The sequence below is a fragment of the Hyperolius riggenbachi genome, chromosome 12, assembly GCF_040937935.1.
Source record: "Hyperolius riggenbachi isolate aHypRig1 chromosome 12, aHypRig1.pri, whole genome shotgun sequence".
NCBI lineage: Eukaryota > Metazoa > Chordata > Amphibia > Anura > Hyperoliidae > Hyperolius > Hyperolius riggenbachi.
This window is the reverse complement of record NC_090657.1, coordinates 204,145,949-204,171,963: the sequence shown is the minus strand read 5'-3', so window position 1 is coordinate 204,171,963 and position 26,015 is coordinate 204,145,949. Positions and strand designations below refer to the sequence as shown.

The following is a 26,015-nucleotide window of genomic DNA, read 5'->3' as shown; positions in this document are numbered from 1 at the left end:
TGTTATGGAGACCCAGAACCACACTAGTCCCAGGTATGGATCTGTATGATTCTGTATCTGTGTGTCTTGGAGGGAGTAGTGGTACTCTTGGAGGGAGTAGTGGTACTCTTGGAGGGAGTAGTGGTACTCTTGGAGGGAGTAGTGGTACATGGGGTGGGGGCTGACAGAGATACATGAGGGAGAGATGGATGATGATGATGGTTAATGCGATGCAAATAATACTGACCATTATTCGGGCCTGGATTTGGGACTTCTCCAGGCGCCAAAATGTGAAATGGCCACATAGGCCCGGGCCTTGAGCGGGTGCTACTTGACGGGTGGTGGCTGGATACATAAGAGAGGTGGCTGACCTGTGTATGGAAAATGGAGGCAGCAGAAAGGGTGAAACATGGAATAGGGGAATTGCTGTCCAAGGGAGCGCTACATAAAAGAGAGGGGCTGCTATGTGGATGTTAAACATGAAGGAGGTAAATGCACACGGAATGAGAGCCACAAAAAAGATGGCCAAGAGCAGATAAGGTATAAATTTGGCTTTCTGTGCTCTGTTATACTGCACCGAAGCATAGCAGAGGAGGTCATACACATATATTCTACCAGGTAGTCCCTTCCTAGCAGGGCCATTTCTCTCATGAAGCAAGGTGAAATGCTTGCATCAGGCACAGAGATTACAGGGGCAGCATATTTGTACTGTGTTTACACTTACAGCATACAGTCAGAGTGGGAGGAGAAGCATGAGGATTACAGCATGCAGTCAGAGTAGGAGGAGAAGCAAGAAAAGAGTGAGCAAGGTGAAGAGGTCATCGTTGTGGAAAAGCAGCTTGTTGAGCTGTGTGAGGAGTCTGACAGTGAATGAGGAGCAGGAAGGCAGGAGAGCAGCAGTGTGTCATTTGACTTGCACAGCAGAAGGGAGGAGGTGGCTCTTCTGTCATGACTGAGGAGGTATCGAGGCTGACTGGCAGGAGGTGAGCAGTTTGTTTGTCACAGACTTGCAGCCAGCCAGCCAGTGTTACTGTGTTGAGCTGCAGCATGTCATGTCTCAAATTGCTCACTTGCTGGCTGAGAACATTACATGAAGTAGAGTAAATTGTCAGGTGCTGTGTGATCATTCCAAATTGAAAAGGGGGCGGGATGGGGGTGGGGGGTGCATCCTCATAAGTTTGCCTCAGGAAGCAAAAAATCTAGAACTGGCCCTGCTTCCTAGATGTCCAACTACAGCCATTGCCCAATCAGCCATCATCTTCTTTCACCCTATGGTTCTCCATTAGGCTATTAGCTTGAATTATTAAGGTCCAACAGTGACCAATGTGATTAGCAGCTTGTCACACTGTTTCACTTTCGGGGACATCTGTTTATTTCAAAGCTGGTCTCTGAGGATCAAGACCATCAGAGCCCGCTGAGCAAATTCCTGTCCTGTGCAGATGTGTCTCAACAAATTTGCAGCATGTGAAGATTGGGGACTGCAATCACAGAACTTTGCAAAGACACATAAGGACAGAGCAATATGATATTTTTTTATCAGATGCAAGGAATCGTACGACATTGATTTTCCTTTTTACAATGCATAAAGGTTTGCGTATGAGGATACATTTGTCACTTAGTTTATTCATTTGAAATGCCTGCACTCCCACAATTCCTTTTCCGCTGATTGACTTTGTTAGTCTGACAGACCACTGGTGTCAGATGGTCAGCGCAGTGACATGGTGCATATCTCTATAATATGGCGCCTGCAGCCACTCCTTCCTAGTGACTGAAAGCCTATTGGGTCATAGGTAATGAAGGTAGGGCTGCAGCAGCGATTACAGTCAAGCCATCCAACCCCATGATCTGGACCATACCATTGCTGGGACCACTTTACTCGGGTGGTATGGGGGGCAAGCTTATCCTGGCTGCAAGGAGGGGTGGAAGAAATGAATGGCGCATGTGCCAGTTTAAATATCTTTAATCCAACTGGATCATTGTATTTTTAAAAAAATGTTTAGGCCCCTTTTACACCTGCATTTGTAATCCGCATTGTATTGTTATCTAGACTAGTTTCCAAGGTGTTGACGGCTACGGATCTCACACCTTAGTCTAGGAATTCTATACCATCTGTATTATTGTATTATCTAGTTAGTCCTGGAGTGTGAGAATCTTGGAGCTCACACTCAAGCTTAGACATTGTTGATTATCTGTTATGACTTTCTGCATTCCTGACCATTCTCCTGATCTCTGATTTTGTACCTTGTATTTCTGATTCTCTGTTCCCGATACCTGGCTAGTCTCTGGATTCTGTATCTGCCTACTGTCTCTGTACTTTATCTGTCCGTGTGTTTACGACCTGGCTTGTCCGACCTCGAGAACTATCTCCCCTGTTAGGAGATAGTTCACAGATCTGTCAGTGACACTCCACCACTGGTGTCACTCACGTTTTGTCCTTCCCACTGTCTCAGCCTGGCTCCGCCCCTTGGGGAGCAGCAGTCTTGTGGAAGGAAGCTAACCCTTTACAGTAGAGCCTACTGTCTAGCTCTCATTCTCCGGGTGCTTTCCTCAAAGTATTACTGTTGCACCAAACACTCTCATCTCAGGTGTCCAGAGGTTAGTAGATATATCTGATTATCGGTGATACTGCAGATCATCAATAATCGGGTATATTCTGCATTCTCGGTGATACTGCAGATCACCGGTAATCAGACCCTCTCTGTGTTACACCGATCGTTACACTAATACTGGGAGACACCTCTGGCTAGCTAATACTGGGGAAGAACCTCTGACTGCCTAATACTGGGAGACACCTCTGGCTAGCTAATACTGGGGGGGAACCTCTGACTGTCTAATACTGGGAGACACCTCTGGCTAGCTAATACTGGGGGGGGGGACCTCTGACTACCTAATACTGGGAGACACCTCTGGCTAGCTAATACTGGGGGGAACTCTGACTACCTAATACTGGGAGACACCTCTGGCTAGCTAATACTGGGGGGGAACCTCTGCCTGCCTAATACTGGGAGACACCTCTGGCTAGCTAATACTGGGGGGGAACCTCTGACTGTCTAATACTGGGAGACACCTCTGGCTAGCTAATACTGGGGGGGGGAACCTCTGACTACCTAATACTGGGAGACACCTCTGGCTAGCTAATACTGGGGGGGAACCTCTGACTACCTAATACTGGGAGACACCTCTGGCTAGCTAATACTGGGGGCAGGGCCGGTTTAAGCAACAATGGGGCCCCAGGGCAAAATAAACCTGGGGGGCCCCTCAACAGATACCCCTGAACAAAAATCGGCATTAAGGGACCTTTTTTGCAGCTGGTATAGTCAGGGTGTGAAGCCCCAATCGGTCGTAGCTCCACATTCTGGCTATCCCAGCCTGCATGGGGACAAGGGGTTAAAAAGTTTCAGGAGTGGGGACCCCACATAATTAAAAAAAAAAAAATTCCCGCACTCTAAACATAAAAAAAAAAAAATTGGGAAAATAGGAAAAAATGCCCGGGATCTTCATACAGCCATATTGCGGCTGTATAGCGATCCCTGGCCAAAGCGCTGCGGCTGCGTATGGACCCCCTGGAAACCCCGTCAGGAAATTTATTGCTCTTTCTTTTGATGCATGTAAAATTACACTACAGTTAGGTTTGCTACTAAAAGTGACATTTACCGCATTTAAAAGTATACTTTTTTCCTTCTAAACTTTACAATCAATTTTCTCAAAAACTGTAAGGTCTTGTTGAAAAATAGTTTTTTTCCTCTTATTCCCAATGATCTCCTTAACATATCCTGCAAATTTAGGGTTTCTAGCATTTAAGGTGGATTTTTTTATTAACCGTTAAAGTCGGCGGGTTTTTAAATGTGTATTTTTTTTTCCTTTGAAACTTTAACGTTGATTTTCTCAAAAATTATAAGGTCTTTTTTGATTTTTTTTCCTCTTGTAGCCACTGGGGACCCCTACAGGCCCTGGGGCCCTGGGGCAATTGCCTCCTTTGCCTCTATGGTAGCGCCGGCCCTGACTGGGGGGCATCTCTAGCTACGTAATACTGGGGGGCACCTCTGGCTACCTAATACTGGGGGGCACCTCTGGCTACCTAATACTGGGGGGCACCTCTGGCTACCTAATAGTGGGGGCACCTCTGGCTACTTAATACTGGGGGGCATCTCTAGCTACCTAATACTGGGGGGCATCTCTGGCTACCTAATACTGGGGGCACATCTGGCTACATAATACTGGGGTACCCCTACCTTTGTCATACCCCCTCTACCTACCTAATACGTGGGGGCACCTCTACCTAACTAATACTGGGGGGACACCTCTACCTAACTAATACTGGGGGGGCACCTCTACCTAACTAATACTTGGGGCCACATCTACCTCCTTAATACTTGGGCACCTCCACCTACCTAATACTGAGGGGGGGGGGCAACTCTACCTACCTAATACTGCAGGGGCACCTCTACCTACTTAATACTGCAGGGGCAACTCTAGCTACCTAATGTGAGAACTAGCGGGACCGCCGCGCTGGGCAGCATGGCGGCGGTCTCCGCTTCCCGGCCGGCTGACTCCGTCACTCGTGCGGAGCAGCCGGCACACTCTGCGAGGGACACTGCTGCCGCGACTGGCGACATGGCAGCGGGTCTCGCATGGCGGCAGGCGGAATTCTCTCCGCAAGCGGACGCGGACCCGGGGCCTGGCCTCTCCACTTCTCAGAGGCAAAGGGTCGCACGCACGCGCGCTAGGAGGTAGGACTTTTACCTCCTACGTAGGAGGCTCAGCTGACTCACTAGTCAGCTGACCTCAGGAGGTGTCCTGATTGGTTGGGGCTCTGGGGCGGCGCTGAGTAGCTCTATAGCTACAAATACAACTTGCCTGTCAGTAGCAAGTTGTCTGCTGTCGTGAATACACTGTTGTGTTAGCGCTCAGACCTTAGTGCAGTGCCCTGGTGTTGATACTAAGGATTTCACACCTTAGCTTAGGAATATTATTGTATATTGATCTGTGTTTTGACTCTGGCTATCCCTGACTACTCTATCTCTTGCTGATCTTGTACCTTTGCCTATCTGATCCTTGTTGCCGACCTCTGCCCGTTTACCAATTACTCTTCTGTCTTCTGCTCCTGTACTGTTGCCGCCATCTCTGTAGCCGAACCCTTGCCTGTCTGACCTTTCTCCCTTCAGTGGAACGTCTCCCACTGGAGGGTTATCTCTGAGGCTTGCCTCTCCGAGACGCCTGCCCCAAGCAGGTTAGAGGATCACTCAGCCTGGTTAGAGGATCTCACTCACGGGGTTCCCATTCAGAGGTAACCACACCTCTGAGGAATTACCGTGAGGTGGATGTTTCCACACTTCTGTTATTTTACTGTCTTTATTGTGTTACTTTTGCTGTCGTGCCCAGAGGTTAGCAATATATCTGTATTATCAGTGATTCTGCAGATCACCAATAATCGGGTATATATCTGCATTCTTGGTGATACTGCAGATCACCAATAATCAGATTCTCTCTGTGTGCTAACATATATCATGACACCTAATACTGGGGGTATCTCTGGTGACCGAATAGTCTGTAATTATTACAGTATATCTTCTGTATATTTTATTTATTAGATAATAGGATAACAGAGGCGCCAACAAGACAGAGGCGCTCAGTGTTGATGATACTGGCAGATGCTGTTTACTCCTATCTGTTATTGCCTGATGAAGCGGGTTTGTATCCCACGAAACGCGTTGCACTTTATTTGGAGTATCCAATAAAATTGTTTTGACTGAAAATCCACAGTCGTATGTTCTGCTTGGAGGGGGTAAGTCCACCACTACCTCCTCTATTACCAAGATGGGTTTTTAAGTTCTTTTAGTGTTCTTTATCCTGTTGGCGCCTCTGTTATCCTATTATCTACATCAAGTCTACCAGTACATATTACACTATATTGGGCTCTTGGCGTTCTCTCTTTTTTTCATATTTTATTTATTAGCCACATTCTTTAAATTGCACCCATTTAGTCACATCCATGACTCGTTAGACCTCTCCCCGTCCTTCCTTATGTGTCCCTTTTTCTAATTGTCAAATGTTGAGAGGTATGGGTGGCCACCATATCAGTGATGTTCAACCAATTTATCTTCTCAAAGGACCATTGTGACTATGCACACTTTAAGCATAAGAATTCTTGCTTGGCACAGAGATGCCATTGCACGGCTGTGCACAAGCTGGTAGCCCTGTCTCGCACGTTTCTCCCCATGTATGCTTGATTGGACTGTGAAGGCCTCTGATAAATCCAATTATAGTGTAGCTGCATAATTATCATCGTCAGTGCAGGGAGGGGCGGGACAGGGGTCTTTCCTTAATTACCTCCCAGGGATTACGCCGAGCGGGAGGGCCATTTGTTAATGGAGCAGATGGCTGGCCTGCATCCCCAGCTCAGTAGCAGAGCCTCACGTGGTTCTGTCAAGCGCTGCCCAGCATTGTTTATCTTGGCGAAATCTGCCCGTTCTGTTGTCTAGCAAAAACCGTCTGCAGCATCAGCTATGGCGCGTGCGGAAGGCTGAGTGTGCGGAAGTATAGTGATGTCATCCTAATTGCCATTCAGCTACACTTATTATAATACCGTACCTGAAATATTGTTCTAGGAAATGTGTGGCCAGTTTTTACAGGAGATGATGTACCGGTATATTGCTCTGCCACAGCATTACACCCACTGACGGGGGAGGGGAAGAAAAGTCACCGGCCCTCCACTAGCAATCACAAATGCAAGCGATAGCGATTTTTCATTAATTTTGTTATGCGATTGCAATTATTTATTCACATTGCATAATCACAATAACAATCGCTAGCGATTTCCAATTGCACTTTGCAATTCGCTCTCAGTGGTAAAGGGCCCTTATTCAGTTTACTTTTTGTCCTCTACGTTTTCTGCTAGGAGTTAGGTCATTTTTCTTCCTCTCTCTAACTCATTGCGGACTAACTGGCTCTGGCCCCTTAAAGAGAAACCGTGACCAAGAATTGAACTTCATCCCAATCAGTAGCTGATACCCCCTTTCCCATGAGAAATCTATTCCTTTTCTCAAATGGATCATCAGAGGGGAGGTCTGTATGGCTAATATTGTGGTGAAACCCCTCCCACAGTGTGATGTCAGGACCATGGTCCTGCCAGTTTCCTGTCTGTGAACCTCATTGCTAGGGCTGCTCAAATCCGGATCTGGGAGACACCCGGATAGTTGCTATCCGGATATCTCCCAGTAAACCTGGGCGGGGGGTCAAGCTTACCTATCTGACGTCTTCTTCGTCCGTCCCTGGCGCCTCCCACGATGCGGTCCACGCGCATCACGTGACTACAAACACTTCCTCCTTCAACCCGGAAGGAGGAAGTGTTTGTAATCACGTGACAGCCACGTGGAACGCATCGTGGGAGGCGCCAGGGACGGACGAAGAAGACGTCAGACAGGTAAGCTTGACCCTCTGCCCACTCCGCACAGGTTTACTGGGAGATATCCAGATAGCAACTATCCGGGTGTCTCCTGGATCCGGATTTGAGCAGTCCTACTCATTGCATTGTGGGAAATAGCTATTTACAGCTGTTTCCAACTGGCAAAAAAAAAAAAAGGAAGCAGCATCTTCTTCCACTGACATCACCTGCCAGCAGTAAAAATGTCACCATTTGATAAATGTCAGAATGTAAATCAGGGAGAGGAAAGATTTTACAACAGGCAAACACTGATTTATACATAATTATTGTAAAAATTAAGCACTTTTTTATTACATGATTTTCACTGGAGTTCCTCTTTAAGGATCAGGGCCTCTTTTTTTTTTCATTTCTCACTTCTGTCTCACAGTATTCAGAGGGTCAGGAGCCAATGAGATGGTCTAATGACCGAGGTATGGAGCTTAGCGGTCTTTAGATAGCTGGGATTTGTGCTGGCGGGGAAATGCTATCACGTCTTGTGCATGGGAGCTGGCGGCATTACATTTACACCACATCATGCTTAGGCAGCCACAAGTGTGGGATAGTTGCACATGATCCTGAAGAGGAGCGCAGTCACCATCCTAAATCCAGCAAGCATGGGCGTAGCAATAACCCCTGCGACTCCTGCCATCGCAGGGGGGCCCCCGAGGCTTTTGGGACACCACCTTGTCCTTCTCCCCAACCGCAAGTGCTTCCAAATAGCAAGAAACCCTCCCTGTTCACTCACAAAAACCATGTGCAGGAGCGTGTGTCATTTTTTCCTGCTTCCAGACGCTGCTGCTCAGCAGAACACTCTCTGCTGCCATTTGCCAGCACCTGATCACGTGACCTGCATGGGATTCGAGGACCAAGGGGGACCCACGCTGTGATTTTTGCCAGAGGTCCTATTAAGTCTAGTTACGTCCCTGCCAGAAAGTTCTTTTTTGGGGGTCCGTAAACGGCAATGGTGGTCCAGAGGACTGCATGGAAGCCTCTACGGGATGCAGAGGCTCTTTATTCTTAGGTAAGTATTCATTTACTTTAAAGGGCCAATATCGTGAAGAAGTGTAAAAGTTAAAATACATACAAATAAAATGGTGATTTCTCTCAAAGTAAAACGCACTGTAAATTGCTTTTTTCCTATGTTGCTGTCACTTACTGTAAGTAGTAAAGAGCTGGAAGATCTGACAGTTCTTGGACTAGTCCATTCCCTCATGGGGGATTTTCAGCATTACTTTTATTCTTTACAAAAGCAGTTCCTGAACAGTATCTGTACAAAATTGCTGACCAGCCTTCCTACTGGTTTGCACACTATTTTGGCAGTTGGACTGAGCAAGTAACATTCAGTAAGGCCTAGTGCACACCAAAAACCTCTAGCAGATCCGCAATACGCTAGAGGTTTTTGAAGCAGATTTCAGAGCGATTCTAGGCATGTTTAGGGCCCATTCACACTTGAGCGTTTTGCTGGCGATGTCGGCAAAATGCTCAAACGCTAGCGCTTTTGAAAGCGCTAGTGCAATGAAACCCTATGGGCCTGTTCTTACTTGGGCGATTTGCGCTAATCGTCGCAAATCGCCCCTAAACGCAAACGCGTAGTCTGCACCATTTTATATATATATATATATATATATATATATATATATATATATATATATATATATACGTTATATTATATACGTCTTATTGTTTCAGGAATATTAAGAACATTTTAAGTGACGCCTCACATCCAGGACATGTGTTATTTGAACATCTGCCTTCTGGAAAACGTTTTAGACTTATAAAAACTAAGACAAACAGGGCCGGATTTCTGGCAAGGCCACATAGGCCATGGACTAGGGCACCAGAAATTTAGGGGCGGCTCAGTGAGGGGCAGTAAAGCTATTCTATCTACAAGGACAGATTTAACCTTCGATCTCCCTGTCCTGTACTTGTGTCATCCCTGCAAGACCTGTAAGCTCTATCCTGCAGGTACATTTCAGCCTAACTCTCATGGTGACACAATGGTTCCATCATTAATGAGAAAACAAACATAACATAAAAGTTCTTAAGGAAAACATAACTTATAATCTATACGCATATTACTAAAATAGTCATTGTCTGTGACAACTGACATCCAATGATGGAAACAGACGGAATAGTTGGCCTTGGGCGGAGAAAAGTACAAATCCGGCCCTGAAGACAAATAGACTAAAGAACAGTTTGTATCCTTCAGCCATTTCTATGTTAAATGCTGCTAAGTGGCCATGTTGATAAGGGGTGTGTGCAATGTAATGTATGCAGGAATGGAATGTTATGCTGTCTTTGCTTTTGCTGGAAAATTGCACTTAAGAATTTCGTTGTACAATTTTGGTTGTTACAATGACAATAAAGATTTTCTATTCTATTCTATTTTCAGGCGATTTTCCAGCGATCGCGTTTCAGTGCTATAGAAGCGCTAAACGCGATCGCGGAAAAATCGCCAAGTGTGTATGGTGATTTTTTTCCTGTTAATTGCACAAAATCGCCATAGCAAAACGCTAGCAAAAGCGCTAGCGTTTTGCAATCAGCAAGTGTGAATGGGCCCTAAGGGCTCTTTTCCACTATGAAATGCGATCGCGATTCCGATCGCGATTCCGATCGCGATCTCAATCGCGTTTCAATTTCCACCATGCGATTGCGATTGCGATTGAGCTACTATACTCATTATAGTACAGCTCAATCGCATACAAAACGCGGAGAGGTTTTCTAAACATGCCTGCCGTTTTTGGAGAGTTTTTGTGCAGCAGATTCCAAATATTGTTACAGTAAAAGCTGTTACTGAACAGCTTCTGTAACAAAAACGCCTGGAAAACCGCTCTGATCTAACGTTTTTCTAAGCAGTTTGAGCTTTTCCTATACTTTACATTGAGGCAGAAACGCATCTGCAAACCGCAAAAATGCTGCAGGACCCACGTTTGCGGTTTGCTAAAAACCTCAAACCGCTGGTGTGCACCATCCCATTGAGATACGTTAGCCAAGCGTTTTCACAGGCGGCGCGGTTTTGAAAACGCTACCAAAAACGCTTGGTGTGCACCAGCCCTCAGTGCTTTTGTAAACAAAGGCATACCTGAGAATCCCGCATGAGGGGATTTCCTATCCTAAAACCTGTCAGATCTTTCAGGATATTCACTACCCTTTTACTACTTTACAGAAGTAAAGTGACAGCAACATAGGAAAAAGTAATGGAGAAATCTACATTTTATATGCATTTTACATTTTAAAATGTTTGGCGATATTTGTCCTTTAAAAAAACTTTTAAGCATTCTGCAACTGAAAAGTGCTGTCTGTGTAAAGTATTATCTTGCTTGCTGGTGGCTTAGAAGGCATTTTATTGATAAGGTGTGAAGCTATCACCTAGGAGAAAACTTGGGAGAAAAAGTGAATTGAATAAGGGCCAGTCTGGCACCTGTAGATGGGGTGAGTACGTATTATTTGGGCGCAGGGCGAGCCGAATGACGCCTCTCCCTGCTGCCGCTAAATTTATTTAAGAGTAGGCGAGGCTGTTTATTTCCCTACCCCCCATTACACTGCCACTCATTATACTTTCTCCTTATCCTAGGGCTTTTTATTAATGTGCTCATTATTATTATTCTGATCCCCAATATAGTGCTTCTTTTTACAGTACCCCCTATTATAGCATGCTCTATTATAAGTCCCCTATGATGGGGGAAATGTTCAGGAATCCCTGCAGAGTCCTCAAGGAACCCTGGTTGAGAAAGCCTGCTGTAGACAGACCAGGATTGGAGTAAATAGGAGAGCTCACAGACATGCTTTGATATTTTTATTATTGTTCTATAAGGTGCCAACTTAATCTGTGGCCCTGTACAAAGTAAGAAACAAACATGGAGTATAAAATAATACAAACAATATTATGCACCAATATATAAAATACAGAGTTGGTACAAAGTACAGAATTGGTAATTACAGTGACTAAAGTAATATGAATAAAACGTGTAACAAATTCCAAGATACCAAAGGGTGAGAGAGCCCTGCCCTTGCGAGCTTACGATCTAAAGGAATGGGGGGGAGACAAGAGATGGGGTAGTAAACAATATACCTACTGAGAGGCAGGTGTTTTAGGTAATTGAGTAAGAGTACAACTTGGCCAGAGGTCAAAGGGGAAATGGCCTAAGTTAGAGCATATGTTTGATGGAAAAAGTGAGTTTTGAGGGCACGTTTAAAGATTTCAAAGGTTGAAGAGTGACGGATGTTTTGTGGCAGGGGATTCCAGAGGAGGGGTGAAGCACGTGTGAAATCTTGCACTCTATACGTGAATCCGAGGAGGTGATTCTTGATATATATCTGTATTCAGAGGAGAAGCAGATAAATACTTGTAGTAAATGATAATAAAATGTGTAATTGTGTATAATACACACTGCTGACCTGTAGTGGAATGTTTGTTGTGGTTTTTCTTGAGATAATATTGAGACATTGTAATGTGTCTTCATGTAAAACTCCCTGTAAGATGTTCCTGTCTCATAAATCTTCTTACAGTACATCAATGTAATTGCTGCCTGTTGTCTGCTGTCCACGTGCCGGAGATCAGGCCCTAATTGTCTCAGAGGGATTATGGGGAGGTCACGCTGTGTCTTTCTGTCTACTACCAGGGCTGGGGGGGGGGGGGGGGGGGGGGAGAATTATCTGATGGAGAGCTGCCATACTGAGTCCGGCCACATCCGCCGCCTGCATAATCTACACGTTTCATTTCCTGAATGCGTGGATCTTAGCATCCACACGCACGTGCATTTTCCTATAAAAATGTCATTTTATTTTTCCCATGAATTCATAACAGTGCAGCACAGCTTTAAAATACACTGCTGTGTGCATGTCTGTCCATTTCTATGCACGGTGACATTCAGTCTAATGGAATGGGTTCTGAAAATGCATGCTGGTACAATTATAAGGTTTTATGTACCAACTCCGAATACCCTAGTAAATATTAGACTAAGGAGTTGAGGACTCGGAGTCAGAGTTAGAACAATTTTGGGTACCTGGAGTCTGAGTCGAGGGGTTGGAGTAATTTTGGGTACCTGGAGTCGGAGTCAGTGGGTTCATAAACTGATGAGTTGGAGTCGGATAATTTTGTACTGACTCCAAAACCCGGCTTTGATATAGAACCCTGATTGAGCTGTAGTTACTTTATGTATTATGAGTATTAAACAATAATGGCAATTAATTTTCCTTGTCTTCCTCCTTGACTAATAGATTGGCTGGTCGGCTCTGATGAACGCACACTTGTGTTGATTTAAAACTGTCGCACACAACTTGCCACCATGAGCTTCTCATCGCTGCTGTCGCGAGGTGCGGCGGACATCCTGGAAGAGCTGCAAGCATTGACGGCCAAGACCATGGAGAAGGTTGAGGTGACCAAACAATACGAGGTCATCCGGGAGCTGGGGAAAGGCACCTACGGGAGAGTGGACCTAGTTATCCATAAAGTCAGAGGTGAGGACACCATAGTTTCAGCACTGGTATTCGTTTCTGTTTTTGTATATTTTTTCTGTTGTGCCCTACAGAAGGCAGCAGATATTTATTGTTGAAACATATAGTCAACAACCCCTCAAATTGAAATTTTTATGGTCAGTGCAAGTTGGTGGTCTGAGTCATCTACTGGTTCTAATGAGATATCTCAGACTAGATCCTTTCTTTCCTCTGCTGTGCACCCTGCATGAGCCCATTTCTCCTACCTCAGCCATTTCACCCCAGGGGGTGACCCGCCTCCTCAGTGGCTGGATAGTGTAATGATTAACCTCCTTGGCGGTTAATTTTTTTTTTAAAAATAGGCAAAAATCCTTTTTTTTGTATTTTTTTTTTTGTTCCATGTAAAGCTACCAGAGTGGTAGCTACATGAAACACCACTAGAGGGCGCATGTGGCCCTCTAGTGCGATCGTCGCCGGCATCAATAGCAAACAGGGGAGCGCGTATATAACGCGTTCCCCTGTTTGGCTTCTCCTGTCGCCATGGCGACGATCGGCATGACGTCATGGACGTCAGCCGACGTCCTGACGTCATGCGCACTCGATCCAGCCCACAGCGCTGCCCGGAACTCATTGGTCCGGGCAGCGCAGGGCTCTGGCGGGGGGGGCCCTCTTTCGCCGCTGCGTGCGGCCGATCGCCGCAGAGCGGCGGCGATCGAGCTGTGCGCGCGGCTAGCAAAGTGCTGGCTGCGCGCACAGCACTTTGAATGGGGCGAATCGCCCCAGCAGGCCCTGAGAAATCCTCCGGCGCGGCATAGCCCGAGCTCAGCTCGGGCTTACCGCCAGGGAGGTTAAAGGACACCTGAGGTGAAAATAAACTAATGAAATAAACAATTGTGTCTACACTCCTTCTCCTAAAAATTACTTTTTAAGATATTCCACAGTTTTATTTTATATTTAAAATCTACTTTTTAAGTTTGTACTGTTTTATTGGTTTTGCTCAATGACACATTCATTGAAGTATGCCAGAGCTAAAATCTATGAACTATTGACACTTTTTATCTCTTTCCTGCTCTCAGAAGCCATTTTCTGTTGGGAAAGTGTTTTATAGTTGTAATTTATTATCAGTGAGGGTCACACTGTAGTCTGACCCAGTCCTGACTCAGACAGGAACTGTCACTTACATACCTGATGTTTAACTCTTTCAGGCAGAGAAAGAAAAATGGAATACAATGTAGTTATTTGTGTGCTAGGCACTGTATATACCCATGTCTATCTCATCATGTCACATGTCACCTCGGGTATCCTTGAAGGCCTCTGCCTCTGACACAGATGACCAGGGTTTGAATCTTGGCTAATCCTATTCAGTAAGCCAGCACCTATTCTGTAAGGAGACCTTGGGCAAGACTAATATAAATGTTCTGTATCTTTTTTTGTCTTAAAACGGCCCTGAACTCTCCTAGCATGGTTAATTAACAATGCGAAACACCAATCTGATAAATGCTGAAATAGTTTCCTCTAAATTGAAGAACTTTATAGTTTTGAAAATGAAGTCTGTACTGAGCATCATGACTACCGGTAGGAAGTCTGTACTGAGCATCATGACTACCGGTAGGAAGTCTGTACTGAGCATCATGACTACCGGTAGGAAGTCTGTACTGAGCATCATGGCTACCGGTAGGAAGTCTGTACTGAGCATCATGGCTACCGGTAGGAAGTCTGTACTGAGCATCATGGCTACCGGTAGGAAGTCTGTACTGAGCATCATGGCTACCGGTAGGAAGTCTGTACTGAGCATCATGGCTACCGGTAGGAAGTCTGTACTGAGCATCATGGCTACCGGTAGGAAGTCTGTACTGAGCATCATGGCTACCGGTAGGAAGTCTGTACTGAGCATCATGGCTACCGGTAGGAAGTCTGTACTGAGCATCATGGCTACCGGTAGGAAGTCTGTACTGAGCATCATGGCTACCGGTAGGAAGTCTGTACTGAGCATCATGGCTACCGGTAGGAAGTCTGTACTGAGCATCATGGTTACCGGTAGGAAGCACAGCAATGCATCATACTTGACCTCGTTAGTAGGGATTTACATTTAAAATTTGTTAAATGTAGAAATGTTTAAAATATCATAATATAGGTTTTTAAATCTTTTGGATTTGTTCATTTTATTGATGATTAGAGATCTCTAACCGATGAGATGCAAATACTTTCAGCTTGCAGGGAACTATAACGCAAATTGTGGGCAACTTGGAAATGGGCCAATCAGCTTTGGGAGGAAGTGCATTGGATTGGATCAAAATGTCCTACCCTCCCATTTTTTTATCCAATCAAAATTTAAAAGAAAACCCTCAGAATCCCCCATGAGTAGATGGACTACTCCAAAACTCCCTATCCTCACGGTCTTGGATGGTGATCTAGTCGGGATTCCACGGTGGTTATTTGGAACACGCTGCGGTGGGCATTTAAAAGTTTTTCTGCGCTCGGCCGGTACGAGCCTGATTCCCCGGCTATGAGTGTGGTAGGAGATAAAAACAGCTATCAAAGCAAGTATGACAGCTGGCAAACCTATATAGGTTTCTGCAGCCTCAGCCTCCAGCCTCCTATAAGGCCTAGAGCCCTCACCTGCTAGTATCATAGTGTGCGCTTTTTCTCCTTTCTGTTTCTGCATCCTAATTTATTCATTTATTGTCCAGTGCCACGTATTATGCTGGGGCTATAATATAAATCCAATAAATACTGGTAGTAATAATAATATGATGGTCAGGTCAGTGACTGCAGTGATTTCAGTTATGTCGGTTCACATTTACCCATTCCATTTTCTATCCATTGTATTTTGCTGCGGGGAAAGTCCTTCTGCACACATGTTTCCAGACAGCGGATTTCGTTGTCGTTCACCTGATGGCCTGCAGCAAACATTGCGGCGGACCCTCGCAAAGACATTATATTTATATTATATTTTATATAGATTATATTTTTTTGCCCCTAGGCCAAGTACCATGTTTCCCCCGAAAGTAAGACAGTGTCTTTTATTAATTTTTGCTTTAAAACGTGCTAGGGCTTATGTTCAGGAGATATCTTATATTTCTAGTTGGAAGTGTCTCTCAGCAGAACATTTCCTGCTCCTTTGTACAGTGCTGTTCCTAGATTTGAAAGTTTGCTACTGTGCTGATAACCTTGCTGTGTGCTGAGATGACAGGACTGGTGCCTGAGCTGCACTGCACCAATGTCTCCCCGCTTGCTGTCTGCCTCTTCCTCTTCTTTAAAGGAAAACTTAAGTCAAAAAAAAAAAATGACATTTACTCACCTGGGGCATCCCTCAGCACCCCGAAGCTGGATGGTGCCCTCGCAGCCCCGCTCCGATCGTCCTGTCCCCGCCGGCGGCTACTTCCGGTTCGGCGACAGCCGCCGACAGGCTGGGAACGCGGCTGTTTTTCCGCGTTCCCAGCCGCTGCTATCACCCTCTATGCTGCTATAGCGTGTATATATATATATATACGCTATAGCAGCATAGAGGGTGATAGCAGCGGCTGGGAACGCGGAAAAACAGCCGCGTTCCCAGCCTGTCGGCGGCTGTCGCCGAACCGGAAGTAGCCGCCGGCGGGGACAGGACGATCGGAGCGGGGCTGCGAGGGCACCATCCAGCTTCGGGGTGCTGAGGGATGCCCCAGGTGAGTAAATGTCATTTTTTTTTTTTACTTAAGTTTTCCTTTAACCATTTCAGCCCACAGGGATTTTTCACTTTATGCATCAGAGCAATTTTCACCTCCCATTCATTCGCTAATAACTTTATCACTACTTATCACAATTTATTGATCTATATCTTGTTTTTTCCGCCACTAATTAGGCTTTCATTAGGCTTAGGTGGTACATTTTGCTAAGAATTATTTATTTATAAATGCATTTTAACAGGATTAATAAGAAAAAAAAATGTATTATTTCTCAGTTTTCGGTCATTATAGCTTTAAAATAATCCTACCATACCATAATTAAAATCTATGCATTTTATTTGCCCTTTTGTCTCAGTTATGACACCATTTAAATTTTGTCCCTATCACAATGTATGGCTCCAATATTTTATTTGGAAATAAAGGTGCATTGTTTCCGTTTTGCATCCATCACTATTTACAAGCTTATAATTTAAAAAAAAATTGTAGTATACCCCCTTCAAATGCATATTTAAAAAGTTCAGACCCTTAGGTAACTATTTATGTGTTTGTTTGTTTTTTGAATTGTAATTTTTTTTTCCATTCAAAATTTTATTTGGGTAATATTTTGGTGTGGAACATAATCAGTTAATTTTTAATGTTGTTATATGTGTAAATTGTAATGTACAAAATATGTAGATGTTGTTTTACTATTTCGCCACAAGATGGCCACCTTAATTTTTGTTTTCCCTCCTTGTGCTTCTCGCTAAGTACAAGGGGCATGCAGAAATTTTTCTGGGCAGAAAAACTGAAGCCTCTTGTAAGAGCGCTTCGTTTTTTCTGCGGGGGACATGGATTGGTGATCGGGAACCATGTTCCCGTTCACTGATCCCAGGGCTACCGGGGGACACCATGGGGGCGCGGGAGCGCGCCGAAGTGCTGGAGCGCAGCAGAGGCTTCACGTCCGGGCGTTAGAAATGGTTAACTTCTGCTAGGGTTTATTTTCGGGGTAGGGCTTATATTTCAAGCATGTTCAAAATTTCAGCTAGGGCTTATTATTATCAGAGTAGGTCTTATTTTCAGGGAAAGAGGGTACATCCCCTTCCAAATGCAGCAGTGCCTCTCCCATTCCATGTGCCACCCCCCTTTTCCATGTGTATCATCCATGTACAGCAGCCCCTCACCTTCATGGACAGTTCTCTTGGGCAGCGGCTTTCCTTTTCATGCATTTGCAGCCTTTTCTTTCATATGTAGCAACCCCTATTTCATGTCCAGGTGCCCCCTTGTGCTTCAGCTGCCCAAGGCCCGAGCCTTTGAGGCCTTTCCAGAAATCCAGCGCTGGTAACTTGTCCTTAGATCCATGATTGAGGTGTACATAGGAAAATAAAGTTTACTAAGCATAAAATCATTTCAATATTGTATGGATCAGTGAGCTTATGTAGGCCATACACGCATTTTCCCAGCAGATTTCATCCCTCTGCCAGCAATCTACAGCACAACATGCCACATCCTTCGAGATTTAGACTTTTTTTCTTTACAGAAAATCATCCAAAATTATCGATAGTACTGAACAGAAAATCTCAGTCAATCATAGGCGATGGAGGAGCAGCAGATCGTCCGCTCAACGCTCCGGGTGGATAGATTTTTAATAGATTTCATACGGAAATCCGTTGAAAATCGATGTACTGTATGTGGTAGTGATTGATCTGTCCCTGATCAGATTCAGATCAGGGGGGGATCGAGCTGTTTGCCACATCTGGGGGCAATCTAGGTGTGTATGGCCACTTTAAATAGCCCAGGCAGTCGTCAAACACCTTACCAGACAGGCAGGCCAGGTTAAGAACCAAAAAATTTCAGAAGTGTGCAACTGGTATCTTCTTAAAAAGTATACATTGTAAATGTGATATCAGAGACTGGAGAAAGATTTAAAAGGCATCTGAAGTGGGAGGTATATGGAGGCTGCCATATTTATTTGCTTTTAAGCAATACCAGTTACCTGGCTGTCCTGCTGCTCCTCTGCCTCTCTAATACTTTTAGCCATAGACCCTGAACAAGCATGCAGCAGATCGGGTATTTCTGACATTATTGTCAGATCTGACAAGATTAGCTGCATGCTCGTTTCTGGTGTGATTCAGATGCTACTGCAACAAAATAGATCAGTAAGATAGCCAGGCAACTAGTATTGCTTAAAAGGAAATAAATATGGCAGCCTCCATAATCTTCTCACTTAAAGCTAATGGGAACTGAAAAAAACGAATAGATACCTAAAGAGAGGGAATACTCTAGGTCCTACAGAGCCATCCCACTCCTCTGACGTTCCCTGCATTCCATAGACGTCACCCCGTTTGAATCCCTCACTGCGGGAGGCTTCAAAAGTGTTCGGGAGCCCAAGTGCTTCCAAAGACAGGTGGCTCTGTACTGTGCACGTGCGCAAGAGAGAGCGTCCGCACAGACGCATTACATAGCTGCCCGTCTTAGGACTTCCGAAGCCTTCCGCAGCGAGAGATTCAAATGTGGTGACATCACTGGAGTGCAGGGACCGTGAGAGGAGTCGGAAGGCTCTCTAGGACCCTAGAGCATTCCCTCTCCACAGGAGTCTGTTTGTTTGTTAGTTTATTATTTCAGTTCCCATTAGCTTTCAGTTGTCCTTTAATGGAAATGTAATCTGCATAGAAGAGGAATTGTCCTCAGGAAGGCGACGTGTGAAATGAATGTTCATAAACCTCTTCTCCTTCCCAACAGGCGCAAAAATGGCCCTGAAATTCCTGCGGAAGAAGACGACGAAGCAGAAGAGTTTCCTGCAGGAATACTGCATCTCCCGCTACCTGTCCTCCTGCCCATACATCATCGGCATGTACGACATCGCCTTCGAGACGGAAGAGTACTACGTGTTCGCCCAGGAGTACGCCGTGGCTGGAGACCTGTTTGACATTATTCCACCGCAGGTGGGTAGCTAGAGAGAAGGAACAGGAAGAAACTGACATACAAGTGGTCCCCAGTTAACGAATGAGATAGGGACTGTAGGTTTGTTCCTAACTTGAATCTGCTCATAAGTCAAAACATTGTGTCTTCTCTATACCCTGTACCTCCTTTGTGCCTCCTGTGCCCCCTCTGTGTCACCTCTGTTCCCCCATGCCTCCAGTGTCCCCCTCTGTGCCACCTCTTTCCCCTTGTGCCTCCAGTGTCTCGTTCTGTGTCACCTCTTTCCCCTTGTGCCTCCAGTGCACCCCTGTGTGTCATCTCTGTTCCTCTGTGCCTCCATTGCTCCCTCTGTGTCACCTCTGTTCCCCTGTGCCTCCAGTGCCCACATCTGTGGCATCTCTGTCCCCTGTTCCTCTTTCCATCCTCCTATGCCCTCAGTGTCCCCCTCTGTGCCACCTCTGTTCCCCTATGTATGCAGTGTTACCCTATGTGTTCCCTCTGTTCCCCTTGTGCCTCCAGGTTTCCCCTTTGTGCCACCTCTGTTCCCCTGTGCCTCCAGTGTTCCCCTCTGTGTCACCTTTGTTTCCCTGTGCCTCCAGTGCCCCCCTCTGTACCACCTTTGCCCCTGTGTCTCCTTCTATCTGCCTTGGTGCCTCCTTCCATCCCCTCTCTCCTCCTGCACTCGCGCAGTGCAGAGAAGGTACAGCAGAAGCACCAGACCTTCTCTCACCTGCTCCGGGCACCTGCAGCGATCTCCTCTTGCCTTCACTGCTCCCCTAGTGTGGACTTCTTCTGCATGTCGCATAATTGTACGCAACATGCGGGAGAAGTCAGCACTAGAGTGAGTGTTAGGGGTGAGAGGATTTCGCTCAACACTGGAGGAGCCAGGAGCAGGTGAGAGAAGCTCTGCTGTGCCTACTCTGCAAAATGTACGGGGCTGAGGGAGCACAGAACACAGAGTCCCCAAATCAGAGCATGGCGAGGTGACTTCATCGCAATGGGCCAGTGGGCCGTTCATTTCAGAAGGTTCGAATGTTTCATTTCAGGTTGTTCGATTGGTCGTCAGTAAGTCACTGACTCTCTGTAAATTAAACCTCATTGACTGAGAATCTCAAGTGGGGTGAGTGATCCTGAAAACCTGCGCACCTCCCTTTGGGCTTCATTCACTAAACCATGCTAATGCATAGCACGACCGTGCTATGCGTTTAGCGCGCAATGTAACGCGCATGAAGGTTTACGCGCGTAGAGATTCATGTGTGCGTGCTAACAAAGTACTTTGCGCGTTGACCCGGCAAAATGCACACATTAACGGGCAAAGTTCTTTGTTAGCGCGCGCGCACAAATCTTTACGTGCGGAGACCTTCACGCAAGTTACATTGCGCGCTAAACACATAGCGCGGTCATGTTATGCACGGTTTAGTGAATCAACCCCTTTATGTTTGGGGGGGGGGTGTTTAACTGTTAGAAAGTTGTAAAATAGTGCAGCGCTTATCTGGGTCATATTGGAGCATAGCGGGGAGTCCTTGAAAGGTTGATAAATTAGCAGTTGTATGATTTCAGCATCATGCAGGAGACTGCCAAAATAATTTTGTTAGTTGATTTAGGCTGTCCTGGATTTATATTAAATAAAGAAGGGAAAAAAACTCACTAATTCCCAAAATTCTCACCACCCCACACTATCATCAGGTATGACCCATGGGGTGGCCACTATTCCCAACCAGCTGATAAGTCTCTAGAACGTCATGGCTGACAGGCCCATTGTGCAACTGACCTCTGGATGACTAAAGACCACACACAGTGCACAAGTCACTCTCCAATATGTTTGTAATTTGATGTTTTTATGGGCAGATTTATCCAAATCAACTACAAAATGGAAGCAAAATAGCCGTAAATCAGGGGCAAAAGTGGAGCAGTTGCTCAAAGTGACGAATCAGAATCTTTGATTAGGTGGTAGCACAAGAGCGTAATTGATAGCACTCTCAGCTTGCAATTCTGGTCCCCAGTTCAAATCTGGACCAGGACACTATTTGCATGGAGTTTGTATGTAATAACTATGTTTGCATGGGTTCCTCCAGAAACTCCAGTTTCCTCCCACACTTCAATCCCTGTCATGTACTGATGAGGACCACAAGCCTGAAACAGGTTGTCTTCATGTGGGGTTGGTGTGGCTGTGTAATATTTAAAGCTATAGGCTTGTTATACACCAGCGGTTCTGGATGCTAGCCTGGCTTACAGGGGCGAAAAGAGAACATTTGCATATTCAGTAGTGGTGCATTGTGGGTAACCACAAATGTTCACTTATAGCTGAATTTTTGCAAGTTTCCTTCGGTTTTAAAGAGAACCCGAGGTGGGTTTGAAGAATATTATCTGCATACAGAGGCTGGATCTGCCTATACAGCCCAGCCTCTGTTGCTATCCCAAACCCCCCTAAGGTCCCCCTGCACTCTGCAATCCCTCATAAATCACAGCCGTGCTGCTGACAAACAGCTTGTCAGAGCTGGCTGTGTTTTCTCTATAGTGTCAGTCTGCTGCTCTCCCCGCCTCCTGCAGAACTCCAGTCCCCGCCTGCATCCCTTCCCTCCCTGCTGATTGGAGGGAAGGGACGGGGGCAGGGACCGAAGCTATGCAGGAGGCGGGGGAGCAGCTGAGACTGACACTACAGATGTAAACACAGCCTCACAGCACGGCTGTGATTTATGAGGGATTGCAGAGTGCAGGGGGACCTTAGTGGGGTTTGGGATAGCAACAGAGGCTGGGCTGTATAGGCAGATCCAGCCTCTGTATGCAGATAATATTCTTTAAACACACCTCGGGTTCTCTTTAAGAAGGCAAATTTCACCAAGCATTGCTTATTGGTAGGAGGGCTTTTCGGTCTCTTTTGTCCCCGTATACATTCCTAGTGGTTTGGGTCACCCTGAGCTGCTTGGTTACTCTGTTCTTCCACATTTCAAAAACACACAGACTGGCTTCCCTCAATTATTGTCCTTAGACCATGATAGGAACATATGACTATATTAGGGGTTAAATTGTGAGTTCCGTTAAAGAGACACTGAAGCGAACTTATTTTCCCCATTTTACCTTATAAGTCGCTTCAGTGCTCTCAAGCCAAGTAATCCTCCGTGTCCCCGCCGCTAAACGAGCGCTGCAGAGCCCCCACATCCATCTGCAAATATCCACGACTAACTTGGTCGTGGATTTTGCTGCGCTGAGGGGCAGAGCTTCCAGCTGTAGCTCTGCCCCTCCTGACGTCAGTCGCCGCACGGGTCGCCGCCTCTCCCCGCCCCTCTCTATGAAGGAAGAGTGAGAGGGGTGGGGAGAGGTGGCGATCCGCCGCGATTGACGTCAGGAGGTGCAGAGCTGAAGCTAAAAGCTCTGCCCCTTCCAGGAAATGCCGGCCGGATTGCCCACCGGGGATTTGGGGACTCTGCAGCGCTCGTTTTGTGGCGGGGACGTGGCGGATTACTTGGCTTGAGAGCACTGAAAAGAATTATAAGGTAAAATAGGGAAAATTAGTTCGATTCAGTGTCTCTTTAAGGGAAAGTTCAGGCACTGTAAATTGGTATTAGCGATGTGATACAACCTTCTAAAATTTATTGAAAATTCCTGTGTGTGGTAGAAATTAATTCCTCTCAATGTATAATTGGCAATCTGTAAGTGTATGGTCAACTATAGTCACAAGACTACATACTGTGTAATGCACTGCAGAAGATCTCAGCGCTATACAAATACAAAATCGGCTCTATTTTTGCCCCAGTTTTCCTTCCACCGGTTTTGATAAATTTTCCCTTATGACCTTTCAACTCCTCTTTACTCAGCAATAAAGTCCAGATGATTTGTAAAAAGTTGCATTGGTCAGGAAGTTCCTAACCACTGAAATGCTACCATTGGTAAGAACGCTGAATTAATTCTTCGTTGCACTGAGGCCACTTTTCTGTCTCTTCGTAGGTTGGACTCTCGGAACATACCACCAAGCGTTGCATCTACCAAGTGGCGTTGGCTTTGGACTATCTGCACAACCGAAAACTTGTCCACCGGGACATCAAGCCAGAAAATATCCTTATCTTCGACAAAGAGTGCCGTAAGGTGAAACTCTCTGACTTTGGCATGACCCGGATTGCAGGGACGACGGAAAAGCGGGTGAGTGGCACCATCCCGTACACGGCGCCAGAACTCTGTGAGACTTCCAAGCACACCGGCTTTGTGGTGGAATACAGTATCGACGTCTGGGCCTTTGGGGTCCTCCTGTTCTGTATGATGACTGGCAATTTTCCCTGGGAAAAGGCCTTGCATTTAGACTCCTTCTACTACGAGTTCCTACAGTGGCAAAAGTACAAAAACGCCAATGTGCCGTCGCAGTGGCGCCGCTTCACGCCTCAAGCCCTGAAAATGTTCAGTAAGCTGCTCTCCATCGAGCCAGAGAAGAGGTGCGCTATCAAGGACATTCTCTGGTACTTTGGCAAGAATTGGCTGATCAGCAAGGATGAGCCTCAGATAGCCGACGCAAAAACCAACAATGACGTCTACGTCCACGTCAAACCGCAAGGTCTTCCCTTCCTCAACGGCAGTGCTCATGACAGCAATAAAAGTGACACCAGCCCGAGCTTGTCTTTCTCCTCGTGCAGCAGCTATGAGGACGTTCCAAAGGAGAACGGTTCTAGCGCCATGTTAGTGTCTACACCCATTGAAATCTGCGTCTGAACATGTTTGGGGTACAACCCGGAAATGTGACTATAGATGGGAGATGCTGGGATGGACCACTGACTTCCCATGCCTTTCATCAACTGCAGGAGGAGACCTCGGCACTTGATTCTCACATCACCCACTTGCCACAGTCATCACAAAGAGTCTCTACCAGGCCTTTCATTTAAAAGAGTATCATCCACCACAGGGGGAGCATAGTATCAAAGGCCCACTCCATCCAAGATGGGTATTTTACTGTTGGGTCTATTAAATAGTGCATATCTCTTATAGACCCCTACCATGAGGTTTGTCAGTGGCAGCTAGTCACTTTGCCCCTCCCACACCTGTGATAGTTTGTGCCTCTGCTCCTCCCACAATGGTGATATGTCCCTGCAGTAGTTTGTGTCTCTGCCCCTCCCACATAGTGAGATTTTCCTGCAGCAATTTGCATCCGCTCCCACAATGGTGAAATTTGCCTGCAGTAGTTTGTGCCCCCCTTCCTTTTCTGCAATGATGAGATTTCCCTGCAGTAGCTTGCATTCCCTCCCCTCCTGCAAGAGTGAGATTTCTTCCCTGCAGTAGTTTTCCACCCCCAAAATGATGAGATTTTCCTGCAGTAATTTGAGTTTTTGCTACCACCACACTAGTGAATTTTTCCAGCAGTAGTTTGTGTACCTTCTCTTTCCCACAGTGGTTAAATGTCCCTGCAGTAGTTTGTGTCAAATCCCTCCTCCAATACCCCCCCCCCCCCCCCCCCCCAGGTGAGAGTTCCCTGCAGTAGTTTGTGTCTTCTCCCTTTCCACATGGTGAAATTTCCCTGCAGCAATTTGGCTCCTCCCCTCTCACATGGTGACATTTCCCTGCACTAATTTGACTCCTCCCCTCCCACAATGGTGAGATTTCCCTGCAGTAGTTTGTGCTCCTCCCTCCCACAATGGTGAGATTTCCCTTCAGTAGTTTGTGTCTCCACCCTTCCCCTAAGTCCAAAGTTAAGTGGGAGTGCCCTAGTATGTACAAAACTGGGAATTTTTTGGAAGAATTTGCCCCTGGTATTCCTGGGAGATAAAAGGATCCAGAATGACATCCACACAGAGCTCTAATATCAGTTTTGGGTAGAGGAGACCTTTAATTGTAAGATTGCTATACTTTCCCAACCTAAAAACATATTGGTGATTTGCTTGGAGATTGGCCCTGGACTGTTGTACGGACATTAGATTGTGAGCTCCTCTGCGGGACAGTAAGCGACATGAGTCATTCGCTGTACTCTCTAAGGCGCTGCAGTAACGGTCTCAGCGCTATATAAATGCCTAGTAATAATATTTTCCCATGCGAGTGAGATCTACTTGTGTCGGACCCCCCGCAGTCATCGCAGCCTCCAGCCAAGAAACATCAGTATTTATCAGTGTTAGTATTAAGCGTATTGTACGTGTTTATGGAGTATGAAGTCTTATTTATTTTCTTGTGCTGTCCGTTTCATTGTGCGTTCGGTATGATGACATCTCATTGGTTTCCGCTGGATCTGGATAAATAGAGCGGTTTATTTCACTGCAGCCAGCGGACATTTTTTTTCATTTGTTATATGTGCTCTTGAATGCAATAAAATTTGAAATAAAACTTTTTTGTTACTGATCAGATGGTAATGTAAACATGATGAACAAAGTGCGGTGTCGTTCTCCTACAAACGGTGGTGGTTTTAGATTGTTTTGCTGCTTTTAGTTATTGCATATTGCAAGTTTCATTTTTGAAGAATAAGGGTCCGTTCACAATGTAGCAAAAAACTCTGCGTTTACTGGAAAGGAATTCATTAAAAACGGACGGTAAGTGCATCCTATATTGTTAATAGGATCCATTTACAGCAAACCTGAAGCGAAAATAAACTTAAGGGATAATGAACTGTATGTGTAGTACAGCTAAGAAATAGAACATTAGTAGCA

At 45.8% G+C, this 26,015-nt stretch overlaps 1 protein-coding gene across 2 annotated transcripts in view; it reads left to right on the top strand.

The window, feature by feature from the left end:
• Nucleotides 1-25,710, top strand: part of LOC137542270 (serine/threonine-protein kinase SBK1-like) — a 35,737-nt gene extending 10,027 nt beyond the window's left edge. For both annotated transcript variants that reach the window (XM_068264062.1, XM_068264061.1), the window contains exons 2-4: nucleotides 12,623-12,862; nucleotides 19,222-19,424; nucleotides 23,347-25,710. In XM_068264062.1, coding sequence (XP_068120163.1) covers nucleotides 12,691-12,862; nucleotides 19,222-19,424; nucleotides 23,347-24,099 — 1,128 coding nt within the window. In that variant the 5' untranslated portion in view covers nucleotides 12,623-12,690 and the 3' untranslated portion in view covers nucleotides 24,100-25,710. The remainder of the gene's footprint in view (nucleotides 1-12,622; nucleotides 12,863-19,221; nucleotides 19,425-23,346) is intronic.
• The last annotated feature ends 305 nt before the right edge of the window (nucleotides 25,711-26,015 follow it).